A 19,784-nucleotide genomic window follows, 5' to 3' on the forward strand; every position below is an offset into this window, starting at 1 on the left:
TCCCCGTGTTAACTGTCCTGTTTGTGTCAGGGGGAGGTGGCGGTGCCCCCTGCCGCGGTCAGGCCGGGTGGGACTGTCCTTGCCGGGCACCGGGGGAGCGCGGCGGCACCGCCCAGCCCCTGCCCGCGCCCCGTCTCAGCGTCTCCCTTCGGCTGTGTGTATCTGATTGTCAATTTTCTTTCAAAGTTTATATTTATGAAAAAAAAATACACAAGAGGAAAAGCTCGGCCTTCCAAAGATGTCTAAAAATTGATTTATGGTTAGTAAAAGACAACAGTATAAAAATAACAAAGGAGGTGGCAGCTGCTGCACGGATTGCTATGGAGACCCTAATGAAATTAGCACTATCAGAGGGTTTCTAATTTTTTTGCCTTCTAAGCTTCTAATTTCTTTTCTATTTTGGATAGCCAGAGTGTAATTTAAAAAAAGAAAAAAAAAAAAAAAGAAAAGAAAACAGCCCACAGAAATAATATGCGCGATACATACCCAGCCAATAAATAAATGTTAACCTCACCGAGGTTTTTATATGCAGGATTTGATCTGAAACAAGATGGCCAAGAGCCCCTCTTTGTAGATCGCCTCCTCAAAGCGGCTGCGCCTCCATCTAAAGGTGGCTTCACGCGGCCGAGCCAGCTGCCGGCCAAGCCACCGAGGCGCTCGAGTGGGGCCAGCCGATTAGAAATAAATACTTTAAAAATACTTTCAATATTTTTTTAAAGTGTAACGGCTCTTTGTGTGATGCCACAGTTTGTTTTACTCTATTAATGATTTACGACTTGCTGTCTTAATTAATCCTTACATAAACTACAAACACCAGCCACTGTTACAACTGTTCAAGACTACTCTCTCAACTAGCTCAGACCGATTATACTAAATAGGTGAAATGTAAGTCACCACGGACCTGAATCCCTCTCCCGAAGTATTGGTGAAGAAACTCTACAAATACCCACATAAATACATTAAGACGAGGATAAATAATCAGTGATACAAAAAATGTCTCGCTTAAAATAATAAATACATATCATTTAGTCCAATGCGATCCTTACGTTACGGAAGAACTCATAAATTAACTTCTCTGAAATAAGCTTACGCGCGGGCGAGTTCCGACGGCTCACGACTGGTCTAAAACACCTCAGCATGACGCGCTGCTAACACTACAGCATCTCTAAGACTTACCTTCAAGTACATCATTACCAGCTTATCAGTCCCTCGGTTGGCAGTATATTGCACTGTCATGCTTAAAACAGCTCTAAGAGAAAGGCTCCTGCTCACGGACCTACTCGGGGCTGCGGAAGAAAGAAGGGAGCTGCTAAGGGAGACAAATCCACTAATACTGTTGGCACTCGAGAGCACAGTAACACTGTCCCGTCAGAAAAGTGAGGTAATGGAGAGGGGAGCGGGGCCCGCTGGCCGCCGCCCCGCTACAGATGCGTGAGCTTGGGCGCCTCCTGCATCCGTCCCTGAGAGGTGTGGTGAGAGGAAAGGTCCGTGTAGGTAGGGTGGGGGTCGCAAGGTCCGTGGTGGTGGCCGCCGGGGATCTGGGCGGCGCAGCTGTAGTCCACGCTGGCGGAGGAGGGGTGCTGCAGGTGCCCCAGATTGAACATGGGGCCCGAGGCCGGCATGGAGTCCACGAAGTTGCCCCCCACGTAGACGGGGCTGCCCTGCAGGCTGGGGTTGGCGAAGCCGCCGCCGCCGCTCTGCATGGGGTGGGGGTCGTACTCCGCGCCCGCGTAGCGCTTCTGCTGCGGCAGGCAGCTGCTGAGCGGCGCCGTGTAGGCGGCCAGCCCGTACATGCTCTGCTGGGACTTGGCGAACGAGGTGGGCGAGGGCGCGTCGTAGCTGAGGCTGTTGACGCCGGGGAGCTGGCTGGAGTAGCCGACGTGGTTTGGGCCGCTTAGAGGGGGGCTGCGGTCCGGGGACTGTCCGACGGGGGAGTGCATGATGCCTTTGGCTTTTTGGTCCTTTTTGTACTTCATCCGGCGGTTCTGGAACCAGATCTTGATCTGCCGTTCGGTCAGGTTCAGGAGGTTGGCCATCTCCACGCGGCGAGGCCGGCACAGGTAGCGATTGAAGTGGAACTCCTTCTCCAGCTCCACCAGCTGCGCGCTGGTGTAGGCTGTTCGCACCCTCTTGGAGGCCGGCCCGGGGGGACTCTTGTCCTCGCAGCTCTCTCCTGCGGGGAAGAGGCGCAAAGAGACATTGGTTGCCCCCACGAAAGACAGCCCCCCCTTCCTCCCGGGGTCCCTCGGAAACCCGCGATACCCTCTCGCTCTGTCGGCGCCCGGGGAGGGGGTGCAGAGGGCCCGGGGGCGGCCTCCCCCTCCTCCCTGCCCGACATGCCCACCCTCCCGCAGCTGCCGCCCCCCAGAGACACCGGCGGCCACCCGGCACCCCGCCCCCAGCCTGTCCCACCTGCAGCGCTCGGCAGGGCTGGGACCCCTCAGCGGGGTGGGCTGGGGGGACAGGAGGGCGATGGCAACTAGAGGAGCAGCAGACAAGGCCCTGAGCCGGAGCTCAGCCCGAGGGACTCAGCCCGAGGGACTCAGCCCGGCTCCCCGGGAGAGCAGTGCGTCGGGGCGGGGGTTTTGTGCTACCTGGGGGGGCGCAGGTGCTTTTCTGCTTGGAGTTCTGCCGGGACTCCTTCATCCAAGGAAATATCTGCTTGCTGAGGGTGGCGCTGGCCGAGCCCGAGGAGTTGGGCCCCCCCTTGGCTTTTTTCGGAGGGGGCACACTGGGAGGGGGGTTGGGCGGGGAGGAGGGCGGCAGGGCCGGGGGCTGATGCTCGCCGATCCCCGGGGGCTGGCTGCCCCCGGGGCCGCCCCCGCCCGGCCGCATGCAGCTCCCGCTCAGCTCGCTGCCTTTGTGGGCCGGGGCGCGGCCGGGAGCCGAGCCCTGGACGGAGCAGGCGGAGCCGGGGTACTCGCCGTCCAGGCCGGCCTGGCCGTAGGGCTGGTGGGCCGCGCCGTAGGGGTAGGCGTCGGCCTTGCTGTAGGTGTAGCCCCCGAAGAGCCCCGCGTTGTCGTAGTAGGCGGCTTTCTGCATCCTCTGCTCTGCGATCGCCGAGGCCCGCGGCCCCCGCTCAAATAACATTGACCGCCGCCCCACGCCTCACGTCCTCGGCCCAGGCCACTCGCAGCCACCTGGGCAGGGAAACAGCAGGGACACAAAAGAGACTTTTAGAGGGGGAAACCGGCTGGTGGCGGCTGGCACGGGCCGGTCCCGGCACCCCCGCACTCCGGCACCCTCAGCCTCGGCCTCCCTGCCAGGGGAGGGCTGGGAGACATCAAGGAAGGAGCAGGGGACCTAAAGAAAGACCAGGGGACAAAAGGGTAGGAGCAAGGTCACCAGGCAGGAATTAGGGCAGACTGGGCCACATCAGGGAGAGAGCAGAGCACACCAGGGAAGGACCCGAGGCACTGTAGGGAAAGAGCCACCCGAGAGCCGTGGTGCGGGGGGGAACGGAGCACATTGGCGGGACATCCTACAGGCCACCTTTTGAAGCCTTTTGGGGGATGGTTTATTTGCTTTGTTTTGCCTTTGGACAATTCCCGCTCGAGTTTGGCTGGATCGGGTTGTAGGCAAGGGCTCTCAGTGAGCGACTGTGCTGGGTGGTGTCCCCAAAGAGCCAGTGGCCCATTTCGGCCGAGAGCATCGCGCCCCCCGCCCGGCACGCGTGCGCACGGCCCTGCACGGCTGACATGATGGATGGAGCCCGGGCTGCGGCCGGGCAGAGGCAGAAAAATCCCGTCCCCTTTGTAAACCCGCCCTTCTTCTTTCCCCGGATTCCTCCAGAGTTAAAGTATAACCGGCGCCATTCACTCCCTTTACTTTGCACTATAAAGGAAGTCGCAGGTCAGCTCCCCTATTTTAATTCTGTGATGAATTAAATTCCCTCACCCAACGTTTCTCGTCCCTTTTATTTGTACCCAGTAGAAAGAATTTGAGATAATTTTTAGAGGGTTCTTTTCTTTTTTCGACCTGCAAACTTATGGCTCTCCCCTCCCCGCCCCCCGGCTCCCACATGAGGCTGCTCCCACCGAAAGCGCACGGTCCCCTCAGGGCAGATGTTTTGAGGCAGGGTGCTGTTACCTTTCTCCTTGCTGCTCCCAAAACTTCCCCGTGCTTAGTACAAGATGGAAAGTGTTCTGCAATTTTGGTGCGGCTTTTTCATATTCCCGGCTCCTATTTTTCTTGTGGGATAGGGGTTTTCTCTGACACTTTTGGTAATTTTGTAAATTAGCACATACTTCACCTGACAATATAAGTCTGCAAAGCAACATATCTTGAGACTTCCTTGTATTGCTGCAGAATTTAAGCCTACTAACACACCAGAGAAAAGTAGCTAGAAATCTTTGAAAGATGTCCGACAATTATAGTTCTCCTGCCTATACTTATGCAATATTAGGAGAGTACTCTTCCTTCTCTCGTAAGTACCCTTGGTCCTGCCAAGTATCGTTGATCTGTTCCCTAAAATTCACTGGGAATCACATCTCTGTAAGTCAAAATAACCTCAGCGAGCTGCGATTCACGGCCGCTCTCAGCGGTTCATCCCGTGTCACAGACCGCCGGGGTCCTTTTCTTTCCTAAACAAAAGCTTGAGATGATCTGTGTAGCTGACAGAACGGGAGCTGTTTTTCTGTCCTGGAAAATTTTTGTTTAAAAAGTCTGCAGAAATGGACGGTGGCGGTAAAAATGAGTTTTAATACGATGTGATAATCTTGACGAGTCTTGGAAGTATTTTTGTCCAAATAACTCTGTCTGTCTTTTCCCACTTCTGTCATCTACATTTTCGGGACCGGTCTGGACTGAAGACTTTTGTTAGCACAACACTGCCTTAAGCGTAGGCTTTTATATGCCTTGTGAAATATAGTTCCCAAAAGAATACACAGAATCTTAAGAAAGAATATTGCTGTTAAGCTGTTAAAAGCCTTATTTCTTTTCTGAAATACCAACTGCTTGTGAACTCTGCTTGAACCTAAAAAGGAGGCTATGGGCCATAAATCACATGGACAATGCTCAACTGTTTGGTAGCTCATCTTTAGATCTTAAAAAGAGAGAGAGGGAGAGAAAGAGGGAGAGGGAGACCTATCCAGGGTTTGATTTTCCACGAGTGAAAGGCCCGGGGTGATGTTTTTATAGGTAACACCAAAGCAAGGGCTCAACACTTGGTGGTTTGGCCAGAAAGAGCCTACAGGGGAAAAAAAGAAAAAAAAAAAGTGACATCCAAATGGTGAGGCCGAGCCGTGGGAGGTGGGCTTGGAGGCACCGAGGGTAGGAAACCGCAAAGTATCCATGTCTGTGTTTCAGATTTCCCTTCTTCCTCTCCAGAAATGTTAACCTCATCTGAACTGTTAGGCGTCGCACATGATAATGGGACTTTTTGTCCTGCCACTGGTTCCAGTGCCTTTGCGGGATGCCGAGCCTCTTACGGCTGTGCCCGGAGAGCAGCTGGGAGCCCCGGCGTTCCCCGGCTGGCCCAGGCTGACACCGGCCCGCCGCTGCCAGCCGCTCTCCTCCCGACGCTTTCATATTAAGCAGTTCTCTACTAAAACTTCCACTACACTTAATTCTGCTTCGGATCAATATCTAATATGATACCGAATAAATAAGAGGCGGTGAGAGCGGCCAGCGAAGCGGTTATTAAAGCAGCCGGAGCTCTCAGGGTGCATATCAATGCACCTGTCATTGCGGTTGTAGCAAAATTTATGACTGCTAGCGCCTTGGCAGTAAACGCTCCGGCCAGGAATGAAAAGGAAAACACTTCCCAAGCCCCGGCACTTTCAGAAGTGCAAAGCAGCCGGCGCGTAGGAGGGAGCCCGGCAAAAGAATCCCCCGCTCGGCACGTTTCCCGGCCGCCGGCCCGGGGCAGCCCTGTATATAAGGAAGGCGCTGGGGCCGCCGCCGGGCCCGGCCGCAAGCAGGGCAGCCGGGCACCCACCGCTGGGGCTGCGCCCGAGCCGGGCATGGCCCGTCTTTGAGAGCTCTGGGGAGCGCGAACGGGCCCTGCGAGACACGGAGCGGTGGCCGCCGTGGGGCCTCTCAAACCAGCTACGGAGCCCCCCGGGAGCCACCCGCTCCCCGCGGCTGGGTCCGGGCCTTGGCTGCTCCCCAGCCGGGCCCGACTTCCGCGGAACAGGGGCGGCTTTCAGCGGGGCTTTCTGCGGGCCGCTCTTTATCTGACGTGTGGGACGCGCCCGGGGTGCCGCCGCCGCCCGGGCTCCACCGAGCAGCTCTCCCCGCTCGGCGGGCACGGGCCGGGGCAGGGCCGGGGCCGGGCTGCGCTCCCTGCGACGGGCCTGTCGCGATAGGGAAAGCGAGAGACGGATGGAAAAGGAAATGTAGAGAACTCACCAAACTTACGTTTTTTCTTGATTTTTGACTTTAACTGTGTGAGTAGGATCTTCAGGTTCCTTTGGATAATCCGTGGGCACGGACCTGCAACAGAAGTGATAACTCTCAGCGGAAACTGCTTTGTTTTGGACTTTATTCCTTAGGACTTTGTTAATAAATTCACATCTCGTCCGCAGCCCCTCACCGTGTCTTTCCGTCCGCGTCAGATCTTTTACCAGACAAAGGGTAGATGTTTCTCTTCATTTATTAATAGAGCTTTGAGAGAGGCGGGGAGCAAACAAACGTGCAAAATACTCCGGTTGCGGGTGGGAGCCGGGCAGGGCGGCCTGCGGCAGCCGCTCCGACGGGCCCCGGCACCCATGCCTGCCTTCCCGAGCAGACAGCCCAGCCAGAGCACGGGGGTCAGGGAGCGCCTTTGCGGGGCAGCTGCGGGCACCTTCGAGGGTCGCAAGCACCTCTCCCACCGCCCGCACCCGCGGCCCGCGAGGAGTTCCGCGGAAACGAAGCTAGCACGGGTCTCTCTCCATTTCTCCCTCAGATACTGAATAAGACCGAGAGAAAGAAAAGCGAAGAAGTCCCAGCATTGAAAATGCGCTGCAAGCATTTGCGTCTCGAAATTAGTATTTTGCCTTTGTCTGTGCAATATGTCGATTCAGGACTTTAAGAACTTAAGAGTGCTAGAAAATCCCCCACAAAGAAGCCCAGATCATTATAAAGACGATATCAAGCCACCGTAAGCCTTTGAAATGACCTTTGGCTCATATAGCAATAACTCACCACTTAATGAACAACCAACGGAAGCGCCTCCGATAGCTCACAACACAACAGATCTTACAACTTTCCACCAAGTCTTCTCTCTCCCTAACCAAACTCAGTAGGATGCTACATTCCCCTTCCAAATCACCTTAATTTATGCTGGCAAACTGGAGTTAGGGAAGTGGAGCTTCATGATTACACATGATGCTCGCTCAGGTTCCTGGCCCAGGCCTGTCCCGGTAACGTCTTATATAATGTATTCACGTGGGCGTACGTCAACTTTAAGTGCTTTATTTTTTTTTAAGAGAATTCATTAGAAATAGCACTTTACACGGTGTATGGAGGCAACCTAAAGTGGGTTGCACCTTAGCCCCTGAGCGGAGAGATCATAATATTGCAAACCGAGTCATTGTTAGCCGCTGTTGATTAACACGGTAAGTTTTCATTTTGTGCCTAATTAATTATCGACTTCTCATCCCTTTCCGAAGCAGCTTCTCAGCCTCATAAGCAATAGCCTTCTAGCTCTAGACATGCTTTATTTTGCCAGAGCTTGGCCAAATACCAAGACTTGCACGACCACAGGAATAACCCCCAAAGTTTGTACTGTGGAGAGAGGAGTCTGGGCACGCTGGGGTTGTGCTCCTCTCCCAGCACTTGGAGAAGACGTTCCCAGAGCTGAACCCAGGGAAGTCTTTAGAATTATTCAGGCATGGGACCAATATAGGTATTATTGAAATTTTAGGTGAAGTTATAAGTGAGTGCTTCCATCGAGCCAAATGAAATGCTGCTTGCAGTAATTGGATTCAGCTGACTAACTTGGCAGGCCAGCAGCTTGGAGGCATACAGCTAAGAAAAATGTTCAGTGCTTTTAACTTCTGATCGAGCAGAGCAACACGCAACAGAAAATAATAAATAAATAAATAAATAAATAAACACCCTAACTTTCTCCTTCTCCCCTGGCCTCCCACCCTATTTCCTTCGGGGCACTCCGACCCCCGCCGAGGACTCGCCCGGGTGACTCGGGGAGGGCAGGGTCCGTTCCAACCTTACACTCGCTCTTGCTCGACAGCACAACGCTGGGCTTTATGCAGGGGCTTTACAACAGCCATAACCGAGAGTTCACCCGGGCTCCAGGCGAGCCACCAGTCAGTAGAAACAGGCGTTCCTGGGAGAGTCGGGCTATTTGCAGCAGCCCAAGCGGGAGCTGAGCTGTAAGTGTCTGCGGGGAGGCTGTGTGGCCGCTTCCAGACCCCCAGTCTGCCCAGAGAGGCACCGGTCCCCCCCAGGCACCTTCCCACCGCCTTATTGATCAAACCACACAAATGCAGGGCAAGAAACTTCTCGGTAGATAAATATCAAGCCGTGCTTCAAATCGCATGTGTAACTCGAAGGCATGAGCACACTGGTAACAGCAATACTAAAACAACTGCGGAAGGAACACAACAGCCACTAAGGAACACGAATGCTCTGCCAGGGAAAAAGGTTCGGGAAGACACTTGGCACGAACATTTGAGAGATCCTATGTAGGGGCTACATTACCGATGAGCCTATTTTAAATCGCCCTTTACAAATCAACACGGCTACCCCCTGCCCGGCTAACCCCGGCAACGCATTAACGCGATGCTCAATCTCACTTTGGCAATGGGAGCATCTAGCAAAGTTCTCTCCCTCGTTTTTTGCTTATTTGTAATTCCCCTCCACTGAAAATTGGGGAAAGGATAGGGTTAAACGTATCCCCCCTAGCTTTTGGAAATTACTTCACTTTTTATTTAAAGAACATAATAAAAAGAAGGTACAGCTTAAAACGTTCAAGTAGGTGGAGACCACTCCATACATTTGCAGCCACTATGGGCAGAGATTGCAAACAAATTCCAGACCGTCTCTGAGCAAAGGAGATAATACAGCCCCTGCGGTTAAACGTCCCATTCTGTCATGCAGTTGCTTACCTGTGGATCAATTTATCATAAACCTGGGTTCCTCACTTTTCAGGATCTGCGCTTGCAGTTCTTAGAATATATCCTTCACCCTTTGTCTGCAGACAATACTCTCCTAAACCTGATCTTGCGGTTTTACAAATATTTCCATACACCAGAATTCCCGATAGAACGAAAACAGGCTCAGGCTCAACTACCAACAAAAGAGAGCGAGTGGAAATCGGAATTTGTTGGGCTTTAAAAAAAAAAAAATCAACACACAACCCTTTAGCCATCAGCCTCCTGGAACCAATGACAGCAATTGGCCGGCTCTTGTTTTGTTTTGGTTTTAAATCGTGCGGCCATTGATGAATTTTGGGGGCGAGCAGAAGAAATCCCTTTATAATCAGAAATATAGGCACTGCCTTAAAATACAGGCATATTGGCCCACGTGATCGCCGAGCAGCGCGCCGGGGCCGAGGCTGGCGCGCTCCCCGCGCCCCCGCGCAGCGGGGCAGCCGCGCCGGGCCCCGTGGGGCGGGCAGGCGGCCCCCAAAGCCCCGCGCGCCGCCCGCGCTGCCCAGCCCAGCCCAGCCCGCTCCGCGCCGCTCCGCACCGCGGCCCGCGCACTTACGCGCCCCGCGGGGCCGGCGGAGCAGGGGAAAAAGGTGAATTCCGCGGGATGATCCCAGCGCGCAGAAATTCCCAGCGGAGACAGAGGAGGTATTTGGAACCAGCTGCGGCCGGGAGCCTGTGCTGGGGGCAGCTCCGCAGCCACGCTGCTCTGGCGGACAGGCGCCGGGGCCCACTGGCGTGCGCGACTTTTTGCTCTCTCCTTCTCCGGACCGGGAAGATGCGGGGCAGCGGGGACTACCCCTGTCTGGAAGCTAAACAAACGCTGGGGGAAAAAACCCTCACGATATTTGTGCGTGTGTGTGTCTGCCCTGAGCCTGCCTCCCTGCTCTGTGTGTATGAAGAGACATGGAGTAAACCCTGTGTATATCTGTCATGTGTGCCCACAAAGCTCCCCAACACCACCAGTTAGGCAAAAGAAAAAAATATATATGTATTAGCTTCTCTGTTTGATTTTTTGTAACATATCTGTAGCTATAAATACACCACACCTAATCTAACATCTGCTATGATTTCATTACCATCCGAAGCATGGGGATGTGACAGTAACGTATTACCTTACAATACTAACCGTAAGCGCATTGTAACATTTATCTAAATTACATTGCTTTTCCTGACTTTGCAAACCAGTTATAAAAAGATTGGAGTCCAGTGATGGAAACATAAGTTCAATGTAAATTATTGTGTATGGCTTCGGATTTATAATCCTATATTTCTTCGAAACGATGCACTTAAATCTCGCCTCAAGTAAGAGGTAATGGTTCTTTATGTCCTTTTCAGTCAGCCATGTATTTTGGTGTCTGGGTAGTTTTGCCGAGCCCCCCGCGCTCGCGTGTCTGTGTGTACATACAGAACCCCTACACGCACAGCGTGTTCTGCATACTTGTGTACATGCACACAAAGCCGAACATAATTCTGGCCGCTGTTTAGACATTTTGGATGACGGAGAGGTCTTTAGCTTCCTACACAAAAGTGAGAGGGGAAAAGCTGGACACGAGCAAAGAACACGAAGAGGATTCAGAAGAAAATGCCTTTTTGGAGGGCAGTTCGGAACCCCCCGGAGAAAGCCTCACAGCCCTTTGGTGCCTTTTCAGAGTCTAGTGAAAAAGAAAAATAAAAAGAAAAAGAAAAGGAAAAAAGAAAAAGTGGGAAAATAGAAAGAAAAAGAAAACACAGGCACATTTAACGTGAAAATGGAGGACGACTGAAAGAAAGGAGCACCTTTGCCACCAACGCCAGAATTAAGATATCGTAAAGGGGACTGAAAAAGTATTAAGGAACTGTTAATCCCTTGGCTGGTGGGACTCCAGCTTTGCGCGAATTTGTCTCCAGTAAAGGATCTAAGACTTCTTCAATCGGAGCATATGTTCATAGAGCAATAAAACAGAAAGATTTACAGTCTCCGCCCGCCCCCCAGCAGCCTCGCACCCTTTCAGGAATTACTTATGATGATTTATAACAACAACTCCGGCAATTGTCAAACTGATAAAATAGCCCGGGCTATATGCGAGAATAAACGCTCTTATGAAAGGGTTGCGATTTATGTTCAGGTCCATTTTACTGCGTGTCTTGGTGGAGTTTGGTTTCTTTCCCGGCCCAATAGGATAACATAAAACTTCATTGATAAAAATGTAGGAGTTCTCGTGAAGTAGCGAATCTGTTCCTTAGTCACTACCACAGCACATAAACATTTGTCATTTTTGAATAATTGAATTAATGTGTTATTGTTTGAATGTATAATTCATAACATAGGAAACTTTGTCTCTGTCCTGCCACCGAAACGGAAGCAATAAAAAGCTACAATCTAGGGTTTTTAGAAATTACTCCAGCAAGGGATAATAAAGAATATCCTGTTTGCAGGAGGCATTTCCAGCTGACTGGGATTTCACAGAGAAATCTCACACTCGTCCGTATTCTATGGACTTTTTAGAGAGTGGCTTTGTATAAAAACAAAAATGCTATTTTTCCCCAGTCCGAGCTATTGATCGGGGACTTGCAAGCCGGCGTGCCCGCTCCGGGGGCTGGACGCGGCCGGGCTCCCCTGCAGCCCCGCGCCGGGGCTCGGGCCGGAGCAGCCAGGGCAGCGGGGCCGGGGCAGCGGGGCCGGGGCAGGAGCCGGCCTTTGTGCGGGCGGCGGGGGAAGGCGCGCCCGGCCCTGGTTCCGGCCCCGCTGTCACAGACCCACGGCAAAATTTACGACCCCGCTTGCGAGGGAGCCGAGGGCCTTTCCCCGCCGCTGGGACCGGGCAGCGCTGCCCTGACAGCCGCATTGTTCCTCCGCGGCGCTCCGCGCCTCCCCGCGCAGGCAGCCGCGGCCGAGCCGCCGCTCCGGGAGGCGGTGTGGCCATCAGCCTCCCTGCTCCGCGGCGCTCCGCGGCGCTCCGCGCTCGTCCTCTTTCCCCCGCTCCCTGGGAAGCAAAGGTCATCGCTTGCGCCCGGTCCGGTTCCCGGCCGCTGCCGCGCTGGAAATCAGGAAGCAGCGTGCCCTATTTGTCAAGTGTTTGACAGCTGAGTTCATTAAGGCTTAAATAAGGAGGAATAAAAGTAAAAAATATTTACGTACCGGGCGTCTCTTTTTCAGCAGCTACCCAAGAGCTAGGTGTGCAGGGAGAGGGACGGCACCCTTTGTATATTATATTCTTGGGATCTCTTCAGTTTTCAAGTCTGATAGAGTCCTTTGCTTGGCAGATTAATGACGACTCCGTGTTTCTTAAGGGACGTGCTGAATTAATTATTTCGCAAATCACGTGGTCAGGACTTGTAGAAATCTATTCTTATCATCTTCCTTGCACTTTGAAATTCTGCCTGTTATGACTGTTCCTAGCAAGATTATTTTGGTCTCTAGGCTTGGGGGGAAGGAGGGGAAAAAAAAAAAAAGGAAAAAAGAATCAGGGGAAAGGGCTAACAAACATGGCCGTTGGAAGCGGTGTGGCTGTGCACCGAGAGGTCCCTATTTACTGTACTGTACAGTGAGTGGGGTTTGCTATTGACTCTGCCTTTCCTCTTCATTCTTACCTTAACGACTAGTGGTGATATAATATACAGAACTGTATTGATGTATCGGGAGTAACAGGAGGAGCCATTAAACAGCACAGAGAGAAACTATAATCACAAGATGTGCCTCAATATTTAAACTTAGCGAGTGTGTGCTTAGAAAGGCAACCCCAGCCTCCCCTGGGCGCGCTTGGGCAGTAAGAGCACATGGTTTCTGCTGGGCACCCTGCTCCCTGCCCGGCACGAGCCAGAGACTGGATTTTTGGACTCGTGCCTTGACCACGCTCCAGGAGAGGACAAGCCCTCACTAACAAGTACTTATGACAAAAATAGTGCAATCGACTTCTCCTGGCTGTGTTATCGTCTGAGACACCGCTGGGAAGAAAAAAAATATGCTTGCCGTAGGTGCATGGCAAAGTTTCAAGTCTCCAAGTTGTCTTTTCTTGTGATTTCTTTTGTATCCACTGTCAAAGTGGGAGTTACTGCTCAGAAAAAACTACTCTCTGAATTGCAATTTCGAATTTCCATTTCTTTATTTAATTGATTCTTTCTAGGACTCACCTAAAAGAGACACATCTGTGTGGGCATCGAGGTGACTTCAGGTGTGGCTCCTCGCCTCCTACCACACATGCAGAAATCCAGGAGTCATTCTAGGAGGGCTTGTTAAATGCAAAGCAGCAGCAAATGGATGACAGGCACTTTTAACTGCAGCCCAAAAGTAAATATAGACTCCAGCTTGGCCTAGAGTCACACCATTATGGCTGAGGCAAACAGCAAACCTGTTCAAAGGGACATTTGGAAGGATGCTATGCAGAGTCACTCATCTTTTAACACTGTGATGATGGGAGGGACCAGCATTTTCACAGAAGAGAGACCCACCTTGTAAGGACTGATTGTTCAAGGTACAAACCAGAATCTATTTCGCTACACCTTTTATTATTTCAGAAGTATGTGGAGGGCTTACATCAAAACTACAGGCGACAGTTAGTATAAATAACGCTTTAATCAATGGCAGCAAAACATCAGCAAAGTCTATAAAAAGCATCACACTTTAACAGAGATGAGAGTGGCGCTGGACAATGCGACCGTTTAACAAAGGCTCCAATGCACAACATTTACCCGCGATAAACAAAAATAATCAGTTTCCCTTCATACAAAAAATAACTCTGGAGGAGGGTTACAACCATTGGGAAAAAAAAAAAAAAACCAACCCAGGTTCGTTTTGCATGGGAGATAACGACCAGTGGGTGCTGCTGGTCACTATTACAGACATTCTGACCATTCAGAGCAATGGCAGATGGAAACTATTTCTGTTTGGTACTCTCTGCCTCCGCTTCACGTATTGTCCTGTCTTAGGGTGCAATCACACCTATGTAGACCTATAGTGCTCCAGCCTCGCTCAGAGGGGACGTGCAAACAGGGCTGTGAGAGCTGTGCCTGCTGAAGCCAACACTCGTCCTGGAGTTATTAACATTTCAAAAGACAATGAGACAAATTCTGCTCGCAGCTACATGCCTGTTTGACTTCAGTGGGCGGGGGAAGGAAATCTGGGAGCAGAAGTTGGTCCTTTAACTTCGGGAGCCATCTCGGTTGATTAGAAGCACAAAGCAAGGATTTGCTTATCCAAGGCCAGTATTTTCCAGGACTGTACCGCAGATGCCAAAGTTGGTAGCTCTCTCTCGAATAACACTTTTGCCCTGCTCGCAGCCAACTTATCGGACTTTAGGAAAACAGCGGGGGTCCGGGAGGAGGGTTTTCAAGAGTAGCTAGAGGGACTTTACTTCCCCACACCCCTTTTTCTTCTTTATTTTAATAGCTACGTATGAAGAGCAGAAGGATGACTTTGAGCAGCTCTGGAGAGGAAAGGCCACTACTGCAGGAACCTGGTGTAACAAAACTTGAAAACTTGGCTCAGGAATTCCCTCCTCAAGCGCTGCTGCTAGCTGCTCTCCATGCTAGAGAAAGGGAAGGGTAGTTTGGGTCCAAAAGGTTAAGGGTTTAGAGGTCACTCTTCCCGGCTGAAATACAACTAATCGAATAGAAAATTTGTCCTCTGGGTGAACCTGTTCCTGCAATTTAGCCGAACTTCAGTAAAATACCTTTTCAGCTTCTCAACGTGAAGGCGTCAGAAAAAAGACGTCTTTACTATGTATGAACTCGGTGCTTTTTGTCATAGAAACAATGATGCGAATAATGCGGGAATATCCATCTTTAATATCACGACGTGGAGATATTCAAGTATTGCCATGTGCAAGTCTGAGAACTGGGCTAACCCTAAGGAAGAACAAAGAGTTTTCTCCAGGCTCTAAAACAAAAGACCAAGTCCTAAAGACACTTTGCGGACTTCAAGGGATGAGAAAAGGGCAGAAATTAACTGCTGGCCACAGTTAACGTTGCCGAATACACTCTTGTTGAAAAGCTCGCCTTTTATTTTCGAATTAATTCAAGCCCATTTTGGCCAGCGTTTTCCCGAGCGAGCCCAGAGAGCCGTGAGTTCTCAGTGGGAAGCATCCAGCCTGCAGCAGGGCACGTTAACTCACCCCCTGCTCTTTCCACCTCCCTTCAGTGTTTGCTGAGTTTCCTTCCTCGCCACTTTTCTCTTTAATAAAGGGATCACCTCGTTACAATTTTGGCTCTGTGGTCCCTTTCCTAGGCTGCCCTGAGGGTACAGGAGATAAGGGCTGAGCTTTAAAACCGCCTGAGCAGAGGTGTAAGTGGCTCAGGGAGCTGGTTTGGTTTGGTAGTTACTGAGCGCTAAAACTTTGGCAACCAGCAGTCAGGGACAAATTCGTGGGTATTAGACCAGCTCTGCTCCCATCCAAGCCTTTCATCTTTCCTGAAAGCAACTTGCTGAGATTTCCAGCCATTGCAGTCATGTGTCATGGTTTGCTTAAAAGCAATCACTGTTCTAAAGAGAAAAAAAAAAGCAACAAAAATCCCCACCAAAACCAGAAAAACCCCACCAAAACAAAAAAAAACCCTACCCAATCTTAAAAAACCCACCCAAACCTAAAAACTAAACAAACCAAAGCCATAAAAACCCAATATAAACCCAAAACAAAACAAACCAGCAACTCACATAGACTACGTCTCTCTAGCAGAAAAGAAATTTAAAATCTGGTTGAAAGAATGTGTTCAGCTTTCAGCTTTGAATGGCTCAGCTTATATCAGAAATTACATTAATTTTCCAGTGTGAGTTGCTGTTGTTTTTTGTGAGTTTTTTTTTTTTTTTGTGGTCTCGCCTCTTTCTTTTTCCTTTTTTTCTTTCCATTTTTAAATGAGGTATCGATGGTTTAAAGCACAGCGCTGAGCAGAGCAGACTTTGGAAACAGATTTCAAGCCTGTTAGCTCTGGATGGCACACGGTAAGAAGCAGGGACACTTTTCCTATTCACAAAGATGGAAATTCAAAAACAAGGGGGGGGAACAAGAAAGTTGTGTACGTTCAAGACAAGTAAACATTACATATGTGTTCATGAGACTGGGAAGGAAAAATGCTGTATTTCAGCTCCCTTCCTCGTTTTTGGTTTGACTATTTTTCTTTTTGTCTTCATTCTTCTATGCAACAAATAAATAAATACACTAACATTACCAGAACATAAAATAACCCGTTTTCACTTCATTTCTATGCACACTTTCTGAGACGTTATGGAAATGAGCAAGAATTTTCATTACACCGAGAAAGGTAAAGCAGCACACAAAAAAAAAAAAAGTTCACAATTACTAGTCTTTATGTTCGAATAAAAGACTATGCTATGAATTTCCTGTCCTCAACTTGCCCAAAATGCTTTCTCCCGCAATTGCATGGGATAAAAAGACAATTAAAAGTATAAATCCCAGAATAAAGCATCCAATCTTCACTTCAGAATTCAAAACTGAAACACAGGACAGTTTCATTTTCAATGATTTATTATTTTTTAAGGACAGAAGGTCTCATTTAATATTTTCCCAATTCCCACTGCCTGCATGGTTTGTTTGTTTGTTTTTCCCTCTCTCTTTCCTTTTTTTTTTTTTTTTTTTTGTTTTCCTTTTTTAGGTTGTGCTAGCAGAGGCAAATAAAATAAAGTCCAAAGTAGCGTCATTTTGTCTCCTTTGTACAACAGTACCTTAAAGAAAGATGACAGTTTCTCGTGTCCTTAGCTGCTACATGCAGGTTCTGCTTGGGCAGTGTCAGTTATGTACAGTACTGGTCAGAAGCGAAGGATGAAATGGAAAATTTCACCTCTTCTACAAAGTTGTCAAGTCAGTCTGATGGTCCTTGGAACCAGTTTGTAAATGGGGGTTTGAACCAGAGGAAGAAGATCTGCCCTTCGTGTTGGGCAGTTTGTGATCTTTTTTCCACTTCATTCTTCTGTTCTGAAACCAGATCTTGATCTGGCGCTCAGAGAGACACAAAGTGTGGGCTATCTCGATACGACGGCGCCTGGTCAGGTACCTGTTAAAATGAAATTCTTTTTCCAGTTCTAGGACTTGCTGTCTGGTGTAAGCTGTGCGGGAGCGTTTAGGTTCCCCTCCGTTGTAATTGGGATTCACTGGGAAAAAAATACGGAGAACTTTTACAAAGCTAATCTTGACTTGCCGGTCCGACTTTACAAAAGAAAACCTTACGAGCTGCGAGCATGTGGCCGAGCTGGATTCGTCCCAGTTGCTTACAATGGCCGGGCTGCTTTCCCCCCTCGCTTGAGGCAGGCACTACGGGCACACGCAGCTAGGTAGGCTGGGAGCCTCTAGAAGGCTCCTAAAATGGAGTTTTCTCCTGCACGCCAAAGCCCCGCATGGCCAACGGCCTATTTCCTCAGCAATAAAAATTTATGGCGAGTGTAATTGGCCACCTCGGCTTAAAAAGCTCGCCCACGAGCCTGGCAGGGACTCGGCAGAGCGCCGCTGAGGCCGATCGGAAGCAAGGGAGAAGAGCAAAGTAAGAAGAGGATCCTTACCCGAGTTAACATGGACTTTCTTCATCCAGGGATAAACTACTGCCGGCTGCTTAACTGCGGAGCCGTTTGGGGGTTTGAGGGCCGGCTGCTGGCTGCAGGCTCGCGAGTTGGACATTGGAGGCGGTGGACAATGCTCTGCTGGGCCGGGGAAGTGGCTCGCCGGGCCGGATTGCTCCTGTCCGTGACCCCGCGGCTGCCCGGCAGAGCCCTGGGCATTGCTACAGCTAAAGGGCTGCTCGCTGTAGTTTGACCGTGGGTAGAGTCCCTGGTGCTGGAAATCAGCGCCCTGCGAGGCACTGTAGTACTCGGCCCCCTGCTCGCCTAAGTAGCTATTCTGCAAATATTCCTCGCAAGGAGGAAATTTGGGATCCACATACTTAGAGTTCACCATATACGAACTCATGGCCATTAATTTCTGAAGGTAGAAAATACTAATTTTTCTCGTGTTGTCTTTTTTTCCCCTGCCATAGAGCCCTCCTACTTGCTGTCAACTGAATAAAGTTAGGCGGGCATGTGACCGGCCCGGCCAATGGGGAGCCGGGCGCCCACCGCCGCATTTCCCCGCATTTCCAGCGATTCCACTCAATAACATCCCTCTAACCGAATGACCCCCCTCTCCGGCGGGCCGCACCCGCAAACCAGGTACCGGAGGTGTAGGGGTACCCCGGGGCGGCGGCCGCTGCCCTGCCCACAGCCTTTTGTCTGAGCCGGCTTCCCCCAGCCCCGGGGGACGCTGCCCTGCCGTCTGAGCTACTAGCCAGGATCGCCACCGGGGCTTGGTACCTCGCTTTAAATAAAATAAGAAAAAGAATCGAAAGGAATATACAGAGCGATGAGCTGAAGTGGGGTTAAAAGGGAAGAAACTGATAAGCGGGCGAGGAAAAGAAAAGCCATCAAAGAAGAGGGTAATATGATGTACAATAGATCTGTCCTGTCTTTGTCTAGCAGAGGTCATCCAAAAGTTACCAGAATTTAGTTCTGCTGAATAAAATTAGGCAATCAGTAACTTCTCATTCACCTTCAAGCCTCAAAATATACGTGTGCAAACGTATGCGTGCACAGACGCAAACGCCAATGTATATTTATAAATCTACACATGTATGTATATAAAATCTTACAGATGGCAAGAAAGAGTTCACTTTTAACCACTAAAGTTCAATCAATTGAACTGGAGACGTCATTTAATTAGGTTAAAAATATCACGGGTTTAATGAGATAAATTCGGTCTTCATTCATCAATATCATTCCTGGAGCACAAGTAAATACATTCCAGCGAGGCGAATGCTGCTTTTGCTGCTGTCGTAAATATTTTGATGCGATCTGGACCCTTGACAGGGAAATTTTGCTAACGTCTGGCATATCTAGCTAATTTATGAGTATCTTATAAAAGACTCATTCACTGATTGGTAGATAATATCTTTTTTTTTTCCCAGAAATTTTGTAACTTCTGGTGAATTTAACTGTTTAAATTCAAAGATTGTCAGTGAGAGTTAGGACTGAACGACAACCGAAGTTTTAAGAAACGTCCTAAAACCTAGCGAATAGGAGCGAGGCAGCAAAACTTTTATAATTTCTGAGTGTTCAGCACGCACATGCCTCTTGATTCCGCCAGTATTTTAACTTCTAACCATCTGCAGAAAGGTGAAGTTTTTGCATCGACCATATATTCCCCTAGAATCGAATCTGTGACTATATGAATATCACACAAATTCGGTTCTACAGGGTATATATAGACAACGTAATAACATTCTGTTTTCATCTGCAATATAGCAGGTCTCTGCAATTCTCTTAGTCTCTTACTGTCTTCTGAGGAATGCAAACTATTCTGCTGGGACTCAGTTCTGAAATACAGATTTGCAGGAAGGTGGGATTTCAGAAAAGATTCACGCTTGTTATTATTGCTGCAATAGAGCTTTACGACCCTCCATCAATTCAAAGCGACGAATTTCGCCTACCAAATTCTCAGAAAGACCTGCCGCTTTCTTTAAATTCTCTGCCACTTACGTCCTCGCTATGGAAAATGGACGTGGTCGGTCAAATTGCGCTATTTAGAATGATAATGGTTAAAGTAATTTAGCTAGGAGTCTAAATATTTAGGCTAACACGAATCTGAAAAGATTCTCCATAATTAAAATTTCCCCCAAAATAAAAAAGAATTTCTGAAAAATCGAAACAGAAGCAAAACAGCCGACAACAGAAAC

The 19,784-nt window shown here is 49.8% G+C and overlaps 2 protein-coding genes across 4 annotated transcripts in view; both read right to left on the reverse strand.

Moving 5' to 3' along the window:
* Positions 1-465: 465 nt before the first annotated feature.
* HOXD3 (homeobox D3) overlaps positions 466-19,784 on the reverse strand; it is a 30,312-nt gene continuing 10,993 nt past the window's right edge. Inside the window, exons 1-4 of one of the 3 annotated variants that reach the window (XM_030952676.1) lie at positions 12,217-12,415; positions 6,361-6,435; positions 2,595-3,140; positions 466-2,173 (exon numbers count right to left, since the gene is read on the reverse strand). In XM_030952676.1, the coding sequence (XP_030808536.1) occupies positions 1,422-2,173; positions 2,595-3,090 (1,248 nt within the window). In that variant the 5' untranslated portion in view covers positions 3,091-3,140; positions 6,361-6,435; positions 12,217-12,415 and the 3' untranslated portion in view covers positions 466-1,421. Of the gene's footprint in view, positions 2,174-2,594; positions 3,141-6,351; positions 6,436-12,216; positions 12,416-19,784 lie in introns of those variants that run through there. The other 2 variants (XM_030952675.1, XM_030952674.1) reach the window with 2 other exon arrangements.
* On the reverse strand, positions 16,692-18,200 carry HOXD4 (homeobox D4). Its single transcript, XM_030952677.1, has 2 exons — positions 17,584-18,200; positions 16,692-17,178 (listed from the first exon to the last, which is right to left on the reverse strand). Exons 1-2 carry the CDS (start codon positions 17,990-17,992, stop codon positions 16,874-16,876), a joined length of 714 nt encoding a protein of 237 aa, XP_030808537.1. The 5' UTR covers positions 17,993-18,200; the 3' UTR covers positions 16,692-16,873.

Source organism: Camarhynchus parvulus, chromosome 7 (genome assembly GCF_901933205.1).
Source record: "Camarhynchus parvulus chromosome 7, STF_HiC, whole genome shotgun sequence".
In the NCBI taxonomy this organism is placed as follows: Eukaryota; Metazoa; Chordata; class Aves; order Passeriformes; family Thraupidae; genus Camarhynchus; species Camarhynchus parvulus.

What these genes read in the sequence shown, in the direction of transcription:
- HOXD4 (XM_030952677.1), bottom strand. Translation starts at nt 17,992, where the DNA reads ATGGCCATGAGTTCGTATATGGTGAACTCTAAGTATGTGGATCCCAAA. An exon ending in GAAAGTCCATGTTAACTCGG is followed by an intron (nt 17,179 to 17,583) that starts GTAAGGATCCTC and finishes TTTTTTTCCCAG; the next exon opens with TGAATCCCAATTACAACGGA.